Below are 19,463 nucleotides of genomic sequence, written 5' to 3'. Positions count from 1 at the left end.
GCGGCCCTATAGGAACACCAAGGACGTGCCCATTGGAAACAGCGCTTGGTTTTGGTGCGAGTGGGAGGGACGATGAGGTCTTAGCAACCAAGCAAGGCTATGGGACATCAAGAGCAAACAGCTGCAAAGGGAAGACAGAAATGCAGGAACAAACACGTTGGGACTTCCACGAACAAGTAATCCTCCTAACGAAACGGAGACAGTGAATTCTGAAATCTCACGACGCGATAACAGCGCCACAACATCTGAACGGGCAAATTTGAAAGCACTGGAATCCGATCTTGGATCTTCATATACATCGGGCGACAAAGAGCATCGGGGGGTAACAAATACGGGTGCACAACAGAAGGGACGGGGAAACATTTAGGATCTCCAACCTACCGGCATGTCCGTACTTTCGTGCTGGACCCTCGCTGCAAAGAGGCCCACCAGGGGTGCCACTACAATCCATCCATCCATCCATCATAATTCATCATTCGCCTTCAACTTTAAAGCCTCTCACTGGACATCAACTTTAGCATCACATCACGTCATATAGCAACCCGTCAGTCTATACATCAGATTCATTTCATGGTGTGATAGTGAATGACGTTCATGATGGCCACCATGAATGAATTTGTCGACCTTTGTTAATTATTGACTAATTTACCTAGCTTCTCCTAGCTAAATATAACACGCCCTATAGAAACACTTTTCTTCCCAGCGAGCTAGAACATCTTTACTTTTGCTTTGCTAGCTTTGTAATACATCCTTTCTCTCCTGGACGCTGAGACGTACATTGGACATCCACGGTCACGACCCGGTCACGAGATAGTGTTTAAAAAAAAAATCTTGCGCATGCCGTCAATCAGAATCGAGATGAAATGCAAACTCGCATGTCATGATTCCTATATACTGTCGTGTCAAACGCTTCCATACGTCATTCTGAAACACATAAAATGCACGCCTTGGATATAGGAATTGAAGAGGGTGCCTCCCGCTTCTATTTATCCCCCGAGGACGCCCGTTGTAAATATTGGCCGTCCCGTGCCCGTCCTCTTCGCCCGGTAAAATCACGGCCCTGCCTCTTTCCTTTTTTTTTCCTTTTCATGTTTTTCTTTCCTATTACGTCTTCACTTCCTATACGACGTATTTTGTTGTGCTTTCCTCCTTTCCTTTTATTCGGTTACGCGCACACGGAAGAGCTGCTTGGGCATTTTAATAATATATGTATGCATAAACCAAAGCACAGTTCACAGAAGGCATCTTTGGCAAAGAGAGCCTCTATCTGAGCATATCTCAGCTTTTCATGCTTTACTGATTCGATGGAAGGAGTCAGCAAACAATGATCTCTTTCTTCGCTAGATTATTTTTTATGAAAGCACGGAGGAAAAGATGTGCTGAAAATACCATTTCGTCGCGCGTTTCACGACTCCACCGGGGATTGAAAGCCAGAAAATGCGAGTTTTGCGATACGCTTCCGAGATAGCGTATATGTAATCTACGTCCGACGATATGAAACTTCATTCGCTCCCATAATAAAGTGACGGCTGAGTGTATATGGAAGTTCGGAAAAGAGCTGTTAAAACAGGGGACGGGAAACGTATATATATACTGAAGCATTACCAGTTATATTTACGCGTCATCAATAAAAGGGAGGCTTTAAAGATAAAATGTTTCTTATTTTGGGGACCTGTTCGTAACAGTTCACCTTGAAATAAAAGGGCTAAACAGCACTTCGTTGTATCCGCCCTTTTTCTGTTCGTTGTGTCTCCACCACAGTGGCCTTCCGTCGTCCAAAGCAGACGTTCGTTTTAGACGCAAGTTCTTCCTGTTACGACCAGTCCTGTAGACGCAGTTAGTAGACGCAAGTGCTAGTTTTAGCGCTTTTTATTCTGAGGCGAAGCGTTAAAGAGTTCGAGGCACTTGGTCCCGAGTTATCCCGGACGGACGTGAAAGACGGTAACTTGCATGGATTTGAGCCTGCATTTTTCGTTTTACAGGATATAGGAAGTAACAGACCCGTCGAAAACCGGCATTGCGAATACCGAAACTCGTCGGGCTCTGACGTCACTGCTGGGTGTGAGGTAGAGCGAGAGGGGTCACGTGCTCACGACAACCAACGGGGGTGCCCAGCCGACACCATCTGGATAAAGAAAATGTCTTCTCTTCCACCCTCGCTACGTGCATATACTTCTCTTTCCGCAGCGTAGTGTCATGCGGCCTGTCTACAGCCAATACGGAACAGCCATGGGGTTTTACTAAATTAAGTTGAAAAGGGAACGATGAAGCTACGGTCATCTGTGTTTGAGAGTCGTCCTTCGAAGGAATGTGTTCGTCGCAAGCTTTCCCCACCACTCTAAAGCCATGGCTTCATCTCATAACTCGCCTACACTCAGAAAATCATACCGTTTCAGTGACGCAGCCAGAGGACCAGCTCCCGTGGCATAGTGGTTAGGATGATCGCTTTCCACGCCGAGACTAGGAGTTGACACGAGTTCGAATCCTGTCACCGGCTGTGCTGTCTGAGGCTTTCCTTGGGTTTTCCGAAGACTTTCCAGACGAATGTCGGCGCAGTTCCTCCTGAAGTCGGCCCAGGACGCATACTGACCCCCCTGTTCCCCACTCCTTCCTGCTGTCCTCTCTCCATTGTCCACGTCTGTACGCCGCTCATAGCCACAGTTGCTTCGCGGTGCTAACACGGAATTTAAAAAAAAACATAGCCAGAGGGGGGCTTGGGGGGTTCCCCCCCCCCAAAAAAAAAGAAAAAATATACCATTACCATTCGTACTGCATTTGCGAGATTGAAAACGAGGGTGAATCCTCTTCACCATGCAATGTTCCCGTTGGACCCCTCCCAAAATATTTTTTTTTTGTAGCTATGCTACTGTATCGCTTTAGCTTCTAATTGTTGAACGTAGGGGGCGTACGCCTTCAATATAACACTTTACACACGCGCAATGTGTCACAAAAATGGCGCCCCTCATCTTCTGCAAATCATGGGGCAGCTGCTTTATGACTTGCTGTGCCATTTGCTGTGCATGATCTGCTTGTAATATTGCTCTATGTAGAGCGAAATGCTTTTTTGAATTCTGCCGGTCTTGTGTGCATTATGCGGTAAAGTTCTGTTTAGAGCTTGCACAACTGTCCCCCACGTTTCTTATGAACAGAGCTGGGAAGAATTTCTAAAGTGTTCAGATCTGCTGTGGCTGTGGAAGTACTCCCACGTAACACTTACAGCTACGTTGGATGTCCTAACACTAAAATGGAATGCACCTTTGGGGTGGCGCTTGATGGTGATGGTTCAGACAGCAGGCTATCGAACGATCTAAAAAAAAAAAGGCAAAGCGTAGAAATTATGGCTACAGATTTCTCATAGATGACAGTCCGTGATCCCCAACAGACCCCCAACACCCCAATTTTTTTTCTTTGCGATATAGCTGTAATAATGACCCCCCCGTGCCGCCCAATTTTTTACTCTACGCTCCACATGTTTGCGATTTATGTAAACTACTGGTGACAGTAACAGCTGCTCTCCTGGACCGTAGATATTTCTATGTTCCTGTGGTTTGGGTGCATTTATATGTGCGTTTAGTCGCTGCCGAGAGCGTACTATAGTATCCAAGTACCTATCAGATGCACATGCCTTGATCTATCTGCGGTGCTGCCGCAGCGGCTAGCTAACACGCATGGAATGGCCTTCGCGACGCACCGGCTTCGGCGCTCGGCTCTGCGTAGTCCGTAGTCAATCATACAAGCGCAGCGCAAGAAGCAAATTCAAGTTTTCACAGCCTGAAATATCTTATGCCAAAAGCCCGTGTAGATCCGACGCTCATTTTCTTTTCCGTGGATTGGATGCGTTTCCATTAGAAAGTTCAGCAATATTGCCGCCGACATCAATCTCGAAGGTCCCAGGGCGCCACCTAACGTTCGTTCTTTCGTTTCGCTCACCGAAGAAGGTAAGCACACGTGTTGCGATTGTGCCGTACTGACTGTATTAAACCCGGTAATTGCTATTTAATTGGTTGTTTCTACGATGTAACAAGCACGTACTTTGGTCGTACAGCTCAGTAAAAAAATAGTGTTGTAATATGCTCGTTAGTTATTTAGAAATAGCAGACGGCATTAAGCCTAAAGTGTACTTATTTTTCAGCAAAAATGTCAGCCCATCTGCAGTGGATGATTGTTAAAGACCAGTCCAGCTTCTTGGTTAAGAAGCGTAATATCAAGAAGTGGTTCAGCATTGTAAGTACGCTCGATTTCTCTTTGTTAATGCCGCTTTGGCGTACCGCTGCATTTGCAGCATGTTCACTCAGTGTGACTGTCAGTCGTGTTGTGAGAGCTTCTCACACGTGTAATAGTAGGTCACACCTGTGATATCTACGTAACCCTAGCACACCTGTGAACGTGTTTAACTACGTTACAGGACCCACTCAACCCGAAAGGTCTTCACTCGAGGAAGTTCAGTGGCACAACTTCGGTACGTGCCCTCACAGTTGAACCGCATCCCAGCAACAAGGGAGTTCAGCTGGTTGCAAAGAGGAGGAAAGGTATAATTGTCATGCTCTACCTGTATTGGCTGTCTTTGATTCGAGTGCAAACGAAGTGCATGCTGCCCCCATGCTAGACCGTACCAGAGCCTCATTCAAATTGAAAAAGTGTAACCCGCAATTCGTTGCCATAGGCTTCTGTGGGATTTTCCCAGCACATGCCCCTGCAAAGGTCGTGTGAGACTCTTTAGAAACACCCGCATCCCGCAAAAATATGCACCATATTTCACTGCAACCCCATTTACGTCGTCTGCTACTCAGTGCATAAAACGTTGCATGGATGCGGTCGACCACTTTCACCAGCCCGTTGCTGCACTCCCGCGGCACATCTTCCATTCGAATGGCCAAGTGTACTGCAAAGGTTGCTCCTCCGCTGAATCGAATGAGGGAGCTGGCATGATTTGCACTACTTCAAAGAGTACAGCCCAATCAGAGACAGCCGTTTTTCTTGTGATGTCGAAACAGTTTTTGATGCTGTGCGTTGCACTGACACGTCCCACTGCTACAGGTGGAAAGAAGGTAGCCAAGCAGCTGTGTCGTGTACCCTTGACGAAAGGAGCCCGTCGTACCATGGTTTCAATCACTAACTGGGTCAAGGGCTCAGGGGGATACAGGAGGGACCTAAGGAAGGTAAGCTTGTGTCTTTGGGCTGATGTAGTGACACAAGCACATTGAGAGCGATTTCTCCACATTGTACGACACTGCCAAATGTTTCACTGTTGTGTGCTTGAAACATGTGCAATTAGATTCGCGTTAATTTAAACCTATTTCAAATTTTTGTTGGGCCTGCAATGTTTTCAATGTTGTTTCAATGAGCCGTTGAAAGCATACCCCGCTTAATTCAAACTTTCTGCTTCCCCGAAAAGCGGGCCCGCAGGAAGCTGTGAAATGGGTCTCACAAAGTGCAACTGTGCTCCTTTACGATTGGTTGTGCCGTTTCCTAGAGTTCCATGAAGCATGCGCCAAACACGCAAGCACAAAATGCGTCCTGCTTGGAAGTTGCTTTGTCATGCAGCATATATGTAGACACAAAATTGTTGACTCTAACAAGAACCTGTGGTCCCTCACGGTTTTAATTAACGAGAGTCTACCCTATGAGAGAGCATGTGCAGAGGAGGCTGAGAGCCTTGAGTGCAAGTGGTTATAACCTTCATGCACCTCACTTCCATGCATAACGACGGTTTAAAACGTATGCTTTATGTAAAGCACTCTTGGGTACAGCAATGACTGCATGGTCTATTTGTTGCTTTCGCTGTTCCTGGCGTTCAGTGTCCTTGCTGTGGAGAGGGTGTTGATCGCAAAAAGGCTTCTCGTACTACATATACACAAGTCTGCACGCTTCCTTTCCCATGCTCTGAGAACTTGTTTTGACATGCTAATTCACGTAGGCCAGACTCCCATATATTAGTCTGCCCTTGATATCCTTTGCTTTGTGTAGCATTCACACAGTATTTGCTGTCGTGAGCACCACAACCACAGGGGTAGGCACAAAACAATGCATACTTTATTTTTCTTTATTTATTTATTTAAAGCTGGATTCATGCATGCACTTGAATTGGTGCAGTACCACCCAGGCATGAGTGGCACGGACACAAGGATTTCATAGAGCAGCTTCCTGTTACAGCTTTGGGTTATGGATGATTTATCAATCTGTTTTTGTGTTAGGTGCAAACTGTTCCAACGGAACTAATGGAGGCCCTGTACTGCATTGTAAACACTCTTTCATGTGTCTGCAATATTCTGTAATAGAGTTCTGAAACAGCTGGTTATCTTTTATCCTGGTCATCATCCTTTCACCTTTTTTTAATTCAGGTCTGCATGAGACGTGCCTGCGCTATCCTCAAGAGCCAGAGGGCGATTGTACCCAAGAGGAAGGTAGTACGTGGCACCAAGAAGGCGGACTGAATGTTTGTAATGGAACATTAAATTCTGTTATGAAGCTAATTTATTCAAGTTTGATTTCATGTACAACCATAAAACACAACATGACGGCAAAAAGCTCTCACCCCCATCGACGTAAATATATGCACGTGGCATAGCACAAATGACTAGTTTAGAGTTAAACACTAAATAAGGTTCTTACATATACCTTGTGCAAGCTGTATTTTTTTTTTCCCCCCCATTGGCAACAAGTCCTGGGAGGGCTAACAAACATTACGGATGCAGCCAACACACCTGTTCTACTTCGTGATAGCTTACGTTTAATCTATCACATTGCCATGCATGAAGCACAGGGAGAACAGTTGACATGCATTTGGAGGAATCAAGTATTCATTATGCTGTTCTAGCATATAATGAGACAAAGAGCATAGATGTAAAATGCAGGATTAGAGAATGGCTTAAGCACACTGCTTCCTACCCAAGGAGCATTATAGTTACACCAGTGTGTCTTTACAAGAGGGTGCACATTGATTGGCTTATGTGAATGTTTAACAGTGCCTCCCCCTTTGTAGCTTTAGCAGTGATTGGGGTGGGGTGCACAACGCTCGAGGAATGTCGTCTTTCGGATCGTTGCTCTGCTGTAAAGGCGGCCGCCGCTCCACTCCTCCTTCAGTTGCTCAGGTCACGGAGGTCACTCAGGAACCCTTCTGGAGTGAGCAAGTGATCCGACCCTGAAGTGCATTGCATATTATTTTAGACGATACTCCCGTTGTGTTTGCGAGCATTTTCTGCGCCTACTTCTAAAAAGAACGGAAACGTTCAAAATAACTTTTTCGTAACTGAGCCATTTCCCGAGAAGTTTTTTTGTTGGAAGCTTCAAAATTTTAGAAAATACTTCTACACCATGGTGTGGCATTTCACAGAATATTCATCAGCAGTCACGTGTTGCAGTCTTAGCTCCAGGTCAAATTAAAACATAGTTCATGGCGAAGTTTGCATGCAAATTTTGCAATTAACTGGCAAAACACCATCTGCGAATTGGCAACATCCTCTATATATGATGTCACGGGCAGTTCACCTCGCAGGCGGGTCGTAGCAGCCGCTGTTTACTGCCGTGGTTAATATAGAATATTTTCGCTATTTGAACGATTTTAAACTTCGTATTTTACAGGGTGGATGCCATAGTACAGAGGAACAAATTAAATGTTAATGTAAATGAAATGTAAATGAAACACTATTGTGACTGATGTTTTAGTCAGGTGTGACTGATGTGTGATGGGTTGACAGTTTTCCTCACACACAAAAAAAATGTGGAGAACTGAGGTGTGACTGATGTGTGATGGTGTGTAAATGTAAATTAAACACGATTGTGACTGATGTTTTAGTCACTGTCAGGAGACGATGAGAGAGAATGTGTATGAATAGCAAGAGAGAAGAAATGATCATAGGCTTGTCAAATATCCTTTCATGGTCCCTTTAAGAAGGAAAAGAAATCTAGTCCGTCATCTAGATACGCTGTTGGAGATAAGGAGACAAAATAGCGCGCCAGGAGATATACTGCAGCGCCGCCATGGGGGAGGGCTCACGTAGCGTCATGTGACCAGTCTTAACAGCCAATACGGAAGCAGAGTGAGTGTGATGGATTACATTATCTGTCGGAGGAGGGAGAGTGAAGTCTCTGTGCCCAGCCATCCTACCTGCGGCGCAGTGATATTTTGAGAGCTGACGGACTAGATTTCTTTTTCTTCTCAAGTCGAATACGACTATAGTTGAAACTAGTTTCTGAAGACGGACAGGACTGCGGTAGCTCATAGCTTTCATTAGAACCTACAGACGTCCAAACACGTCTCACTGAGGGCAATTCGGGGAAGAATGGGGTTAAACCCTAAAACTTCAGGCTCTACTTATATGTGACGTCTAAGAATTTACTGTTGGCAGCCATGCTCTTACCAATAAGCACTTCCCAGTTCTTCAGCTCTTTAGTCACTTCGTAGGCACATCGCATTTCGGAGTACGTGATGCCACCGATCACAAATACCATCAGCCGTGGTACGTTCTTGACGTTTGGGGTGTTCTTGTCCTTGTGCCAATGTCCATAGCGCTGGCTGTGTTTACAGGAAGGAAGGCGTCACTATCATCCACTGGCTACCAGCGGAGCACAGCAAAAGTTATCCTACCTTGTTGGAGCAGACCTCCCATAACCGGTTGGAACCACCCTTCCTCCGCTTAAGAACGGAAAATGTTTGACATCCAGTTTGTCCTCTACTGCATCCTGAAGGAAGCACCTCGTGTTAATTGCAATGACCTAGGCCTCCACGTATTACACCAGGCCCGAAATCTCCCACAAACACACAACCTTCGTGTAAACGTTATACGTCCCCCGACGACACCGAATATCCTCTGGATGTACGAATAATGTCCTAACAAATTCGTACGTCCGATGGATATCCTCAGAATATCCATCGGACGTAACCAGAGGATATTCAGTGTTATTGGGGGTGTATCTATTGAAGTATGAACCAGCCAATTTGAGGTAATTTAAAATGGTAGTCGTCTTCAGTCAAGTTCTGCGACAGCAGATTATCGTACAAATTGACGCCAACTGTGATCATTAAACTTTCTCTGTATGCAAGTATGAACATTCATATGTGCTCCAGTTATTGGCTAGGATTGGGTTCTTCAAAATGTATGGTATAAACTATTTTGTTACTCTTGCACATATTACATTTTACGCTTATTGTCATCCAACGACATCGCCATGAAGCGAGCGCCATTGTTGTAAGTAAGTATGCCGGGCTTAACTAAGCCCAACACAAATTTTGTATGGGAAAATCACGAAGCTCTCGGTCAGGCCTGGTGTGACACATGAAGGCCTAGCCAACGCCACCTGGATAGAGAAGGCCTGCTTATCGCCTCCTCACCCTCCTTCGCTATGTGAACATATAAAATCAGAATTCATCTGCTACTGCTGCGATTTGAGAATTTGCAAATGCTTGCACCTAACTTTGAACCTGAAGTGCAAAACGTTTTTGAGAAAGATTTTCCCCATTAGTACGTGGAAACGTTCGATCACTACTTGCAGACGACGGCAGTTCGTCTCCATGGCTACGACCGCCGAAAGCACGTTCGTGATTGGCCACGGCTATTGAAAACACGATCATGATTGGCTGACTCTTAGCAGGCTTTCTCTATCTAGGCGGCGTTGGCCCAGCAGTGACAGGCAAACTACTCGAGACATACCTCCATGATATCCTTCAGGACTGGAGTCCAGCGCGACATCTGATATGTCTGTTCAGTAATCCGTTCCTTGCGTGGGACCTGGTAGATTTTTTTCCGGCTTCCCTGAAATTTCAGAACGGGTAGTTGAACCCAGGCCCGGCGACACTTCTGGCATCTCTGCGACTTTCTCCTATGCATGCTGGCTATTGTCCCCAAAGATCATGCTGGTAAGTTATCCAAGCCACGTACTGGCAGAACAAAAACTTTGCTAGCTTTTGCTACTGTCAAGGTGGAGAGAGATGTAGTGCAGTTTGCCCACAGTACGTTTAAAATAGGAATTATGATTATGCTGTAGCTCTGAAACGTTATACAAATGTTCTTTGTTACGTCATTTTGGGAGTGGACGACATTTGCAGTGCAGTCGTCCGAGATCTGACCCATCGGCTCGGATCAGGTCCTCCGTATGACCGCTCTGTATGTCGCTGTTGCTGCATACAGCCTTCGTTGCCGTACTTATCATCATAACATCCATTGTTGTGCATCACATGTACAGGGGTCTTTTACTTTTAATGTGTAAGAGCAAGCTGTCAACACAGCTATTACAGAGACAGAAGCACAACGAAAGCGAATGTCGTCACTGTTGGTGGTATGAATGATTGGAATGACTGACGTGCAAGCTTTAATGTCACGTTCTCTTCGTGTGTTCAGAATGAACATTCTGCAGACGCAAAGTCTGCCTTACTTCACTAGCTGCTTCAATATGTTTGCACAGCTGTGAGTTACAATAACAGTCTAAACCTTCCAGCGAAATTGGAACTTCAGGAAGTGTGTGTGTGGAAGTGTCAGGCTTCAGGAAGTGTGTGCCCTTTCTCCATTATTCCTAGTGTGCTTGCAGTCCCTCCACTCTACGCTTTGCGAATGCGCTTGGATATCTTGTTCCTAAAATAAAGCTATTTTCTGTTTACATGTTATCTTTTGTGCTGCAGACAGTGACTGGCATCTTGAGTGTCTTTTTGCAAAAAGAACGCTACTTTAGTGACAAAAAAAAAATTTACTGTTTCAGAAACTTCATGTGCCTCAATAATATTTCGCTTCCATTGATTTCAAGTGATTAAAATGAATCACGGAAGCAACAAAAGCAAGCTTCTTTGCATGATAAGCAACACTTAAGCCTGAGCAGCACTTTAGCATACGACTTTGGCAGCTTGCATTTTTCTACTTGTGTATTTTGCAATTTACTTTTGCACATATGTAATCGTAATCGAACCGTGAGAATTTTCATGTGGTCATCTAACGCAGTGAACTAAATTACACAAATTACATTCCTTACACTGGGTACGAAAGGCAACACTGTGATGCACGAAGCACAGCACTGCCACAATACAGACAGCACGCCACACTTTAATCTACGTCCTATTCAGGGAAGCGAAAAGAGTGGTCAGGAGAAGGAAGTGCAGCTGGTTTTCTCTGTTTGGAAAGAGCACGGTGAGAGGGTTCAACGAGTAACACCAAGCAAAATAAGTTTGACAACGTACTAGTCCCAGAACTTCATTGGTAAACTGTTGAGATAACAGTAGGGGAGTGTGGGAGTTGAACGGTGGCGGTTTCTCAACCTCCCGTGGCTGAAAATAAATCTCCGTTAATAACGCATGCAAGCTCCCTCTCTTCTCATCCAACTTTCACACATCTGCCTCAGTCCTTCAGAGTTAGTTTGTATTAAGTGTATGTACTATTATGCACTCAAAAGATCTGTAACTCTTGCTCTTATTGGCAAGCACAGTTCATCACGGTTTTGGCACACTACCGCTTTAGCTGCTTGTGTGCTATAAAAACTCCAATCATCATCATCATCCTTTTGAGAGACATTTGACAGAAGGTGTTGCTGATGTGACGTCCTTTTGTGTGTGATATACATGTTTCGAGCTTGTATTTCACAGCAAAACGTTTCATTATTTCGATCAACAATCTGAGTACGATTGTGCAGTTTAAGTTACAGTGTTACATGCTTAACCGTACATTTTTTCTAACACATGCATTATGACTTCAGTCATGCGTGATCCACAGTTAACCCGCACTTGAATGCGGGTGCAATACTGATTTGCGATGTTCTGTGGGTAGCCGGTCGTATGCGGGTGTCATTCCTGACACCAGCGCGCGGGTAGCAGGTTGGATGCGGGTAAGGCATTCTCCGAAACGAAGCACGGAAGAGATTTAAAGGAGTTCTGCACAGTCCGAAAAACACTGCTACCGTTTCATGCATCTCATAAAGTCCCCAAAGGAGAACGACTCTGCAAAGTTTCGTCGCATTTAGCAGACGCAAACGTATTTTAAAAACATTCCAAAGTATGTAAAAACTCGCTGGCTCTCCGCTGTTGGCAACCTGTTCTGCGCGAACGGAAGCTGCAGTCTTCGCGTCCGGCCACAACCTGCTAGTTGGCTCCGCTGCGACTTCGACTTCGGCTGCGACTTCGGCATTCTCCTGCGAAATGGCATTGCAGTCCGGCTCACCTTGACCGAAACCGGCTACCCCCACTTCAGAAGGGCGCACGCCTGATGGCTGGCATGGAGGTGTGACGTCGTACTACGCACTAAAATGGCGCTTCTTTCGAAACGGGGAAACCGAAAGGTTAAACACAGTTGACTGCCGGTGTTATGTAATAACCACAGAAACCAATAGTAGCGGGCTATGAGATTTGAGTTCACGCAAGCATTATACACCCAACATTAGAAAAGTTTCGGTCTCTCTGTGTGCAGAACTCCTTTAATCGGTCACCAATATGTGGTGATAACACGATCAAGGGGGTGCAACACATCTTCCAGTCACATAATCAATGAGGGACTGTGGGAAGTACCCACGGCCCATGGGAAGTACCCATGGAACACGGGTTGCGGGCCAAACAAATTCGTCCCGCGTAGGTCCCTAATTATGACATACTGTCCTGGAGACGCATCTGGAGCAATGCATTTTCATGGGCTGTGCAAGTTTGTTCAGCACGCTTCCGGCAAATGTGTGACTGTCGTTCTACTAGACATCTGGGAATTGCAAAACGTGCGGAGGACACTCACATCTGTAACAATGTTTACTCCAAGGTGTGCCATATTTGTGATGATGCACTTCTCCGTTGCTGGTATCTGTGCATGCTGGATCAGTTTGGTGAGGTTTTCTTCCGAGATTCCTGTTGCCGTAAAGAAGTCAAAGCTTACGTGAGCGTTTGCTTCTTCTTAACCGACCATATACCGACCATTCTTCGAAAGGATGTAAAGAAGTATTATGCGTATCTTGTCGAAGTTGGACACGGTGGTGTCCAGAAGAATGGGAACGATGTTCCTCATGGGGTCTTTTATCTTCTCACCCTCGGCATCAGTTCCCATGGCGAGATCCTTCAAAACAGAATTGCAAAATTTGGTATGCAAGAGAGGGTAACCTTTTTGATTATTCATTCGTGGAACTATACATTAAGAGCCATACATAGTATTACAAAAGCAGTAAAGTTTGTGAGGACCGGCAACGTTTATTCACATGAACAGCACGCTCATGTATTTTAAGTATGCGAGGAAATTAATTTTTATTATTTAATATTGAATTAATTTGTGAATATTAATACATTAGTTAATTGTAACAAGAAAGTTAATTTTTGTGAATTCCGTGACTACAATTTTTTTCACAAAGCCTAACTGACCCACTGAACCGCAATTGTTCCACCCTAGTTCTCAACTCCAGAATGTGTGCTTGCTTATCAACGTCGAGTTCAAAGACTCAAGACTTCCAGCACTCTGACCCAGGTGAGCTTCACAGTACTACGACCACACAGAAATGCATTGCAAAAATTGAGGCCTCACGAAGTGTTCCACGAATGCCCCTCCGCGAGAATTCTCAACTTCGTAAGACCATGAAACTGAAAACTTTTATATGGCACCTGTTCAACCTTGCACAGCCTGTCTACGTATCCCTGATAGGACTTCATGCAGTCCTCTGCCAAATGTAGCTGTGTTGAGTACTTGCTCAGCTCTTTCTGGTACTGGGGCATCTTTTTGATCATAGTAGTCAAATCCTTCAGGCCGGCCTTGTCACCGGAGGATGTCATTCGTTTGCTGTCGATGAATTTTTTCAACTGCTTTGTCACTTGCCTGCATTGAATAACCCCCTCTATAAATATCATTGGTTAAAAACATGTGTGAAATTGTCAAGATTTTGAAATACAGCACTATGTGGATCACACAAAATGGTTCAACTTCTTGCACTTTCCTGTAGCAGAGGTCAAGTGGTATGCACCCAGCACCCCCTTGCTTTCGTTGCATAAAATTTTGGGGCAAGAAAGCACATCAAGCAAAAGAACTAGACTACAACCTTAAGTTATCTGCTATTTTGTATGTATGTATGTATATTTCAGCCATGACAATATACTGCAGAATGAGCAGATCAAGGTCAATTTGCCTACCAGTTTTCATCTCACAGCAAATACACAAAGTATTTCACCCAATGTGTTTAAAAAAATTTATTTGATTAAAAACACTTCGTCCAAAAATTCTAGGGTTAATGCTATTTATCTTGGGCAAATTTTTTGTCAAGGCTACCAAGCACTTTTATCAATACTAAGCCATGAGAATTTGAATTTTGAACTCCGAAATTTGCTGAGTCGACCTAACGATTTTTCGCAACAAACAGAAAAGCGCGTGTCAGATTTATACCCATTCTGTTACAAAATACGTACAAATTTTCCTACTACAATGGTGACCGTTGAAAAAATGACTGCAGAAACCATTGTTTTGAGGCACACAAATGTAAAAATAAAATAAATATAATTTTTTACTCCATACTGGCACTTTAATGTGTTTCAAAGAGAGGTTTCATTCAAGTGTGGGCAATATGTACAAAGGTCTTCTACATACTGTGATACAACAGCAATGTGCTGATGACGAAGGTCAACCCAGAGGTCATCCTTTTCATCGAGGAGCACTTCCTTTTCGCGCACATCGTTCCCGCTCGTTGATTCAAACTTGTAGACGTCGTTCTCGATTGGCAGAAGGTCGTACGCCATTGCCTGGAAGGTCAACTCGTGCAGTAGTGGAGAGACGCAGTCAAATCCCCTGTCCAAGATGATGAGCTGCGACCGCATTTTTTCGGGGCCCTGTAGGAGAGGGTTGCCAGGGAAAAGAGGGCCACGGGTTTTGTATGTGAACGCTATTTCACACACTGAATGTGTGAGACGTGTTTATTGAAGGACATAAAGGAGTTCCGACATTCTGCTGGTTAACTACATTAAAATGATTACATTACATTAAAGCGTTAACGTTACATTAACGTTAACATTAACGTTACATTAAAATGATTTGTTGTACGTGACACAGTTAATGATACACACACACAGTGCACAGCTGTTTCAGACATCAACACCAGAAGTGCACAAGCTCTAGTCACACTGGTTCTTCTGGCACCATGCGATGTCCCAAAAGCCTCAGCAATTGGAGGAACCAGCAGGATGAATGGCTTAGCAAGTTTCAGTAATGCACAAATGTGATTTCCTTCATGAGTGTTGTCCCCTTTGCAGTAAAACTTGCCCTCGCAAAATTGCATCGGTACAAATACACATATTTAATCTGCCTTTGTGTAAACTCTAACAACTCCGGTTATAAATGTGCTTCGTGCGAACCAAAATATATAATATGTATGCACCAACCTCTCCCATCGTTGGTTCATCTGCCTTGTATGCATCCAGTTTCTGATAGATGAGTTGAGTCAGTTCCACGTTGTGATCGAAATCACTGAGAGAGACGTATATGTAAAAATATGCAATAAAATGGCTTTAAATATATATGAATATATAATATAATAAAATAAAAATATAAATATAATAAAATATAAAAATGGCTTTAAAACAATTGGGGGCTTATTAAAAATGGCAATAAAAATGGCTTTCTAATGCCTCTCATATCAAATGCAACATGAAGGAACACGCTGACCCTGATTTTTCTTTTGTGCAACAGCAGACTTCCATTAAAATAACTATATTATGGGACCATGAAGCTGGGTTGAGTTATGTCAAGATAATATTACATAAATCACAGTCCAACTTCCAAGGTAACTTTTAATTTGCGATAAGCTGTTGCTGTTTGTGCTCAAAGTATGCTTTAGCCCATAGAGTCGGAGCGTAACCTCTACAGCCATGGTGCACACCATGGGCCTTTGAATGAGGTAACCAGAGTCAAGTTACGTTTTCATGAAACAGACTACCTTCTGTATCGCAGTGATGGGTACTCTCCGAGTGTTGCACACAGGGTTGCAACCTGCTCCGCAATGCGTTCCAAGTTAGCAGCACGCTCGTTGATGCGGTTGGGGTTGTAGTAAAACTGAAAGGTTTCTGGTGTATCCAGGGAAAAGACCTTCAAATAGAAAGCCAAGCAGGGTCAACCATAAGCAACGACCCTTGACTTCTGACACGTACCTGACTTTCATAGGGCAAGAAGGCAATGTTCACTTCCTTCAGGCTCTTAATGACTTTTGCAACTGGAGACTTGCACATTTCATTGAAAAGTTCGTCAGGGCACTCTGCCAAGATGAAGACGTAATTGGTGAGAAAGCCATTTTTTCTGTAACACCCTGAGTGGCTGTGTACCAGACTGATACTGGCACTGTGTGCACTTGTTGTGTAATATATATATATATATATATATATATATATATATAAAGAGGGGGGAAAAGCCATTAAAAAATAGGTAAATGATGCTAGACGTGTTTGAAATTCAAAGTTACAGTTAAGATGGCTTCTATGGCTGCACGTAGAGAAACAGATACTCATTGAACGATGCGACAGCACCAGAGGACACGTGTTTCGCCGTGTTTGCGGCTCGTCGGCCCTGGGTAGCTGCGCATCGTTCCTAATTGGCAAACCAGGGGTCACTCAGCGAGCGATATACACCTGGGAGGGTGACCGAGCACTCCTCAATGCCACAGTGCAAGCCAGTGAATTATAAAGAGGGGGGAAAAGCCATTAAAAAATAGGTAAATGATGCTAGACGTGTTTGAAATTCAAAGTTACAGTTAAGATGGCTTCTATGGCTGCACGTAGAGAAACAGATACTCATTGAACGATGCGACAGCACCAGAGGACACGTGTTTCGCCGTGTTTGCGGCTCGTCGGCCCTGGGTAGCTGCGCATCGTTCCTAATTGGCAAACCAGGGGTCACTCAGCGAGCGATATACACCTGGGAGGGTGACCGAGCACTCCTCAATGCCACAGTGCAAGCCAGTGAATTATAAAGAGGGGGGAAAAGCCATTAAAAAATAGGTAAATGATGCTAGACGTGTTTGAAATTCAAAGTTACAGTTAAGATGGCTTCTATGGCTGCACGTAGAGAAACAGATACTCATTGAACGATGCGACAGCACCAGAGGACACGTGTTTCGCCGTGTTTGCGGCTCGTCGGCCCTGGGTAGCTGCGCATCGTTCCTAATTGGCAAACCAGGGGTCACTCAGCGAGCGATATACACCTGGGAGGGTGACCGAGCACTCCTCAATGCCACAGTGCAAGCCAGTGAATTATAAAGAGGGGGGAAAAGCCATTAAAAAATAGGTAAATGATGCTAGACGTGTTTGAAATTCAAAGTTGAGTGACCCCTCGCTGAGTGACCCCTGGTTTGCCAATTAGGAACGATGCGCAGCTACCCAGGGCCGACGAGCCGCAAACACGGCGAAACACGTGTCCTCTGGTGCTGTCGCATCGTTCAATGAGTATCTGTTTCTCTACGTGCAGCCATAGAAGCCATCTTAACTGTAACTTTGAATTTCAAACACGTCTAGCATCATTTACCTATTTTTTAATGGCTTTTCCCCCCTCTTTATAATTCACTGGCTTGCACTGTGGCATTGAGGAGTGCTCGGTCACCCTCCCAGGTGTATATCGCTCGCTGAGTGACCCCTGGTTTGCCAATTAGGAACGATGCGCAGCTACCCAGGGCCGACGAGCCGCAAACACGGCGAAACACGTGTCCTCTGGTGCTGTCGCATCGTTCAATGAGTATCTATATATATATATATATATAGAACAAATAGGTTAATATATCAGACGGCTACGAAGTTGAATAAAAGTGAAATAATAAGACTTGGACTACAGATTACAGGAACGTTAACAAAAACTAATTTATTTAATGGGCATTAATATATATATATATATATATATATATATATATATATATATCATGATGGAAGAAGAACTTACTCTCTGTGAAAAAAATATGTGCGCATCGGTACATGTGGCGTGTTGGCGTCTGGAAGTCATTCATCAGGGCTCGGACAGACTGGAGAGGGAAGAGAAAAATTGACTGCTGTTAATACGTCTCCGTGGAGATTGTGATGAGCTTGTATATAGCTTAGTCTTGTTATTTTTCTTTTTGTTTTTAGTTTGGGGATCCTGTTCTTAGAAAGCATTATTTATTCGTGTCCCTTCTGATTTTTATGCTGTGCACACACACTTGCAAAGAAAATTCCTGTATCTGTACACTCTTGTACCTTCTCAGTTGGCGTAATCAGATACACAGCTTCGATGTTTGGCAAAGGCTCCCGCTTCTTGTTGAGATCTTCCACAACTGTTGAGAAATTGAATTATGTCGCAGAAGAAACCGGAAGATTTTTTATGTATACCGACGACTCACTTGTGATCCCTTCAGATGCAAGTTCATGCATCTTACAACATGCAGATATCATCCGCATTCCAAGTTGGTCCACCACGAGCACTTTCCATTCGCCTTTTTTTCTGACAGCTCGTATGACGTCATTTGTAATTTCTGAAAACGAGTACACATCCGTTGTCCATTTCTCTTTCTCAGGCGCAAACAAACAGCTCAGTTTCATCCTTTTCCAGTCTTCAGCAATACATACAACTTCAATCATCACTTCGTACAGCTAAACAACATTACTGCGCTGACGCGCAAAACCTTCAATTTCTCCCATGAAGGACGCCACAAGTACGCGATCGTGTTCATATAGACAACATTAAACGTGTCACTGACGTGTAGTACGCTTTATTAACTTATGTTAACAAAATATGTCGAAGGAATAAACTCGTGGCGTGATATAACCCGTGGGTACCACGTCCGTGTACGATCGGTCTACGTTTGGTGTATTTCTGCAAGTCTTAGACAAAATTGTGTTTTTTTCGGAAGTGTTTAAAAGTGTTCCGACTTCCTAAGTGGCCGGTGAGGCTATTTAACCTTACACAGATGCGCAAGGCGTCGAACCATAAGTAGTAGTTTAGACGGACGTTTCTGTGGCAGACAGAATTACTTTAGTAGCGCAGACACATCGAGGTGTTGCGTTCGGGCGGTGGGCTGTTATGTATTTAGAAATCGCACTGTCCCACATGGAGTGTGCAAACGTTTTCCCCGAATCATGCAAAATAATGTTGGTAAAGGCACTCACTCAAGCCGACGACAGTCTTCAGAGCCATTTTGTAGCCCTATTCTGTCTATTGCTATTGCGTCACACGTAAATTGGTCACCGCCCACTTTTCACGTTGCCAACCTTAGCGCTCAGCTGGCTCAGCACCTGCATCTTCAGCAAGGGCCAAGGAGAAATTTGGGAAATCGGTGCCTGCAATTGGAAGTTGACAAAAAATATGAAGCAAATCCTGAGCAGCAAGGAGTAAAAATGCTCGAATATTTGTGGTCATGGCTGATCGTGTTTATCAAAACATATTATATGGAAACTCTTTTTCTTCTTTTTTATTCAGTTATTTGTGCTTCAGCTCATGATTAGACCATTTTGCTTTGAACGAGACAAAATAATGCTACGTAAAGGAAGCCATTTTACTGAATTATAAACGCGGGCCCTTTGTTTA

General features: G+C 44.2%; 2 protein-coding genes across 3 annotated transcripts; one reads left to right on the top strand and one right to left on the bottom strand.

Annotated features, from left to right (window-relative positions):
- The first annotated feature begins 4,108 nt into the window (after window positions 1-4,108).
- Window positions 4,109-6,473, top strand: LOC135368821 (large ribosomal subunit protein eL28-like). Its single transcript, XM_064602347.1, has 4 exons — window positions 4,109-4,224; window positions 4,406-4,529; window positions 5,038-5,159; window positions 6,342-6,473. The coding sequence occupies exons 1-4, from the start codon at window positions 4,138-4,140 to the stop codon at window positions 6,432-6,434; spliced, it is 426 nt and encodes a 141-aa protein (XP_064458417.1). The 5' UTR covers window positions 4,109-4,137; the 3' UTR covers window positions 6,435-6,473.
- On the bottom strand, window positions 6,457-19,148 carry LOC135368820 (protein ROP-like). 2 transcript variants are annotated; one of them, XM_064602345.1, is made up of 16 exons: window positions 19,046-19,148; window positions 18,280-18,411; window positions 18,137-18,213; window positions 17,847-17,925; window positions 16,073-16,176; window positions 15,862-16,010; window positions 15,308-15,392; window positions 14,520-14,758; window positions 13,547-13,757; window positions 12,872-13,010; window positions 12,696-12,805; window positions 11,165-11,251; window positions 9,651-9,752; window positions 8,588-8,682; window positions 8,361-8,515; window positions 6,457-7,141 (listed from the first exon to the last, which is right to left on the bottom strand). In XM_064602345.1, exons 1-16 carry the CDS (start codon window positions 19,071-19,073, stop codon window positions 7,080-7,082), a joined length of 1,854 nt encoding a protein of 617 aa, XP_064458415.1. In that variant the 5' UTR covers window positions 19,074-19,148; the 3' UTR covers window positions 6,457-7,079. The 2 variants fall into 2 exon arrangements, with proteins under 2 accessions (XP_064458415.1, XP_064458416.1); XM_064602346.1 differs by lacking the exon at window positions 11,165-11,251.
- Window positions 19,149-19,463: the final 315 nt, after the last annotated feature.

Source organism: Ornithodoros turicata, chromosome 9 (assembly GCF_037126465.1).
Source record: "Ornithodoros turicata isolate Travis chromosome 9, ASM3712646v1, whole genome shotgun sequence".
Lineage (NCBI taxonomy): Eukaryota > Metazoa > Arthropoda > Arachnida > Ixodida > Argasidae > Ornithodoros > Ornithodoros turicata.
This window is presented reverse-complemented; position numbering and strand designations above follow the sequence as displayed.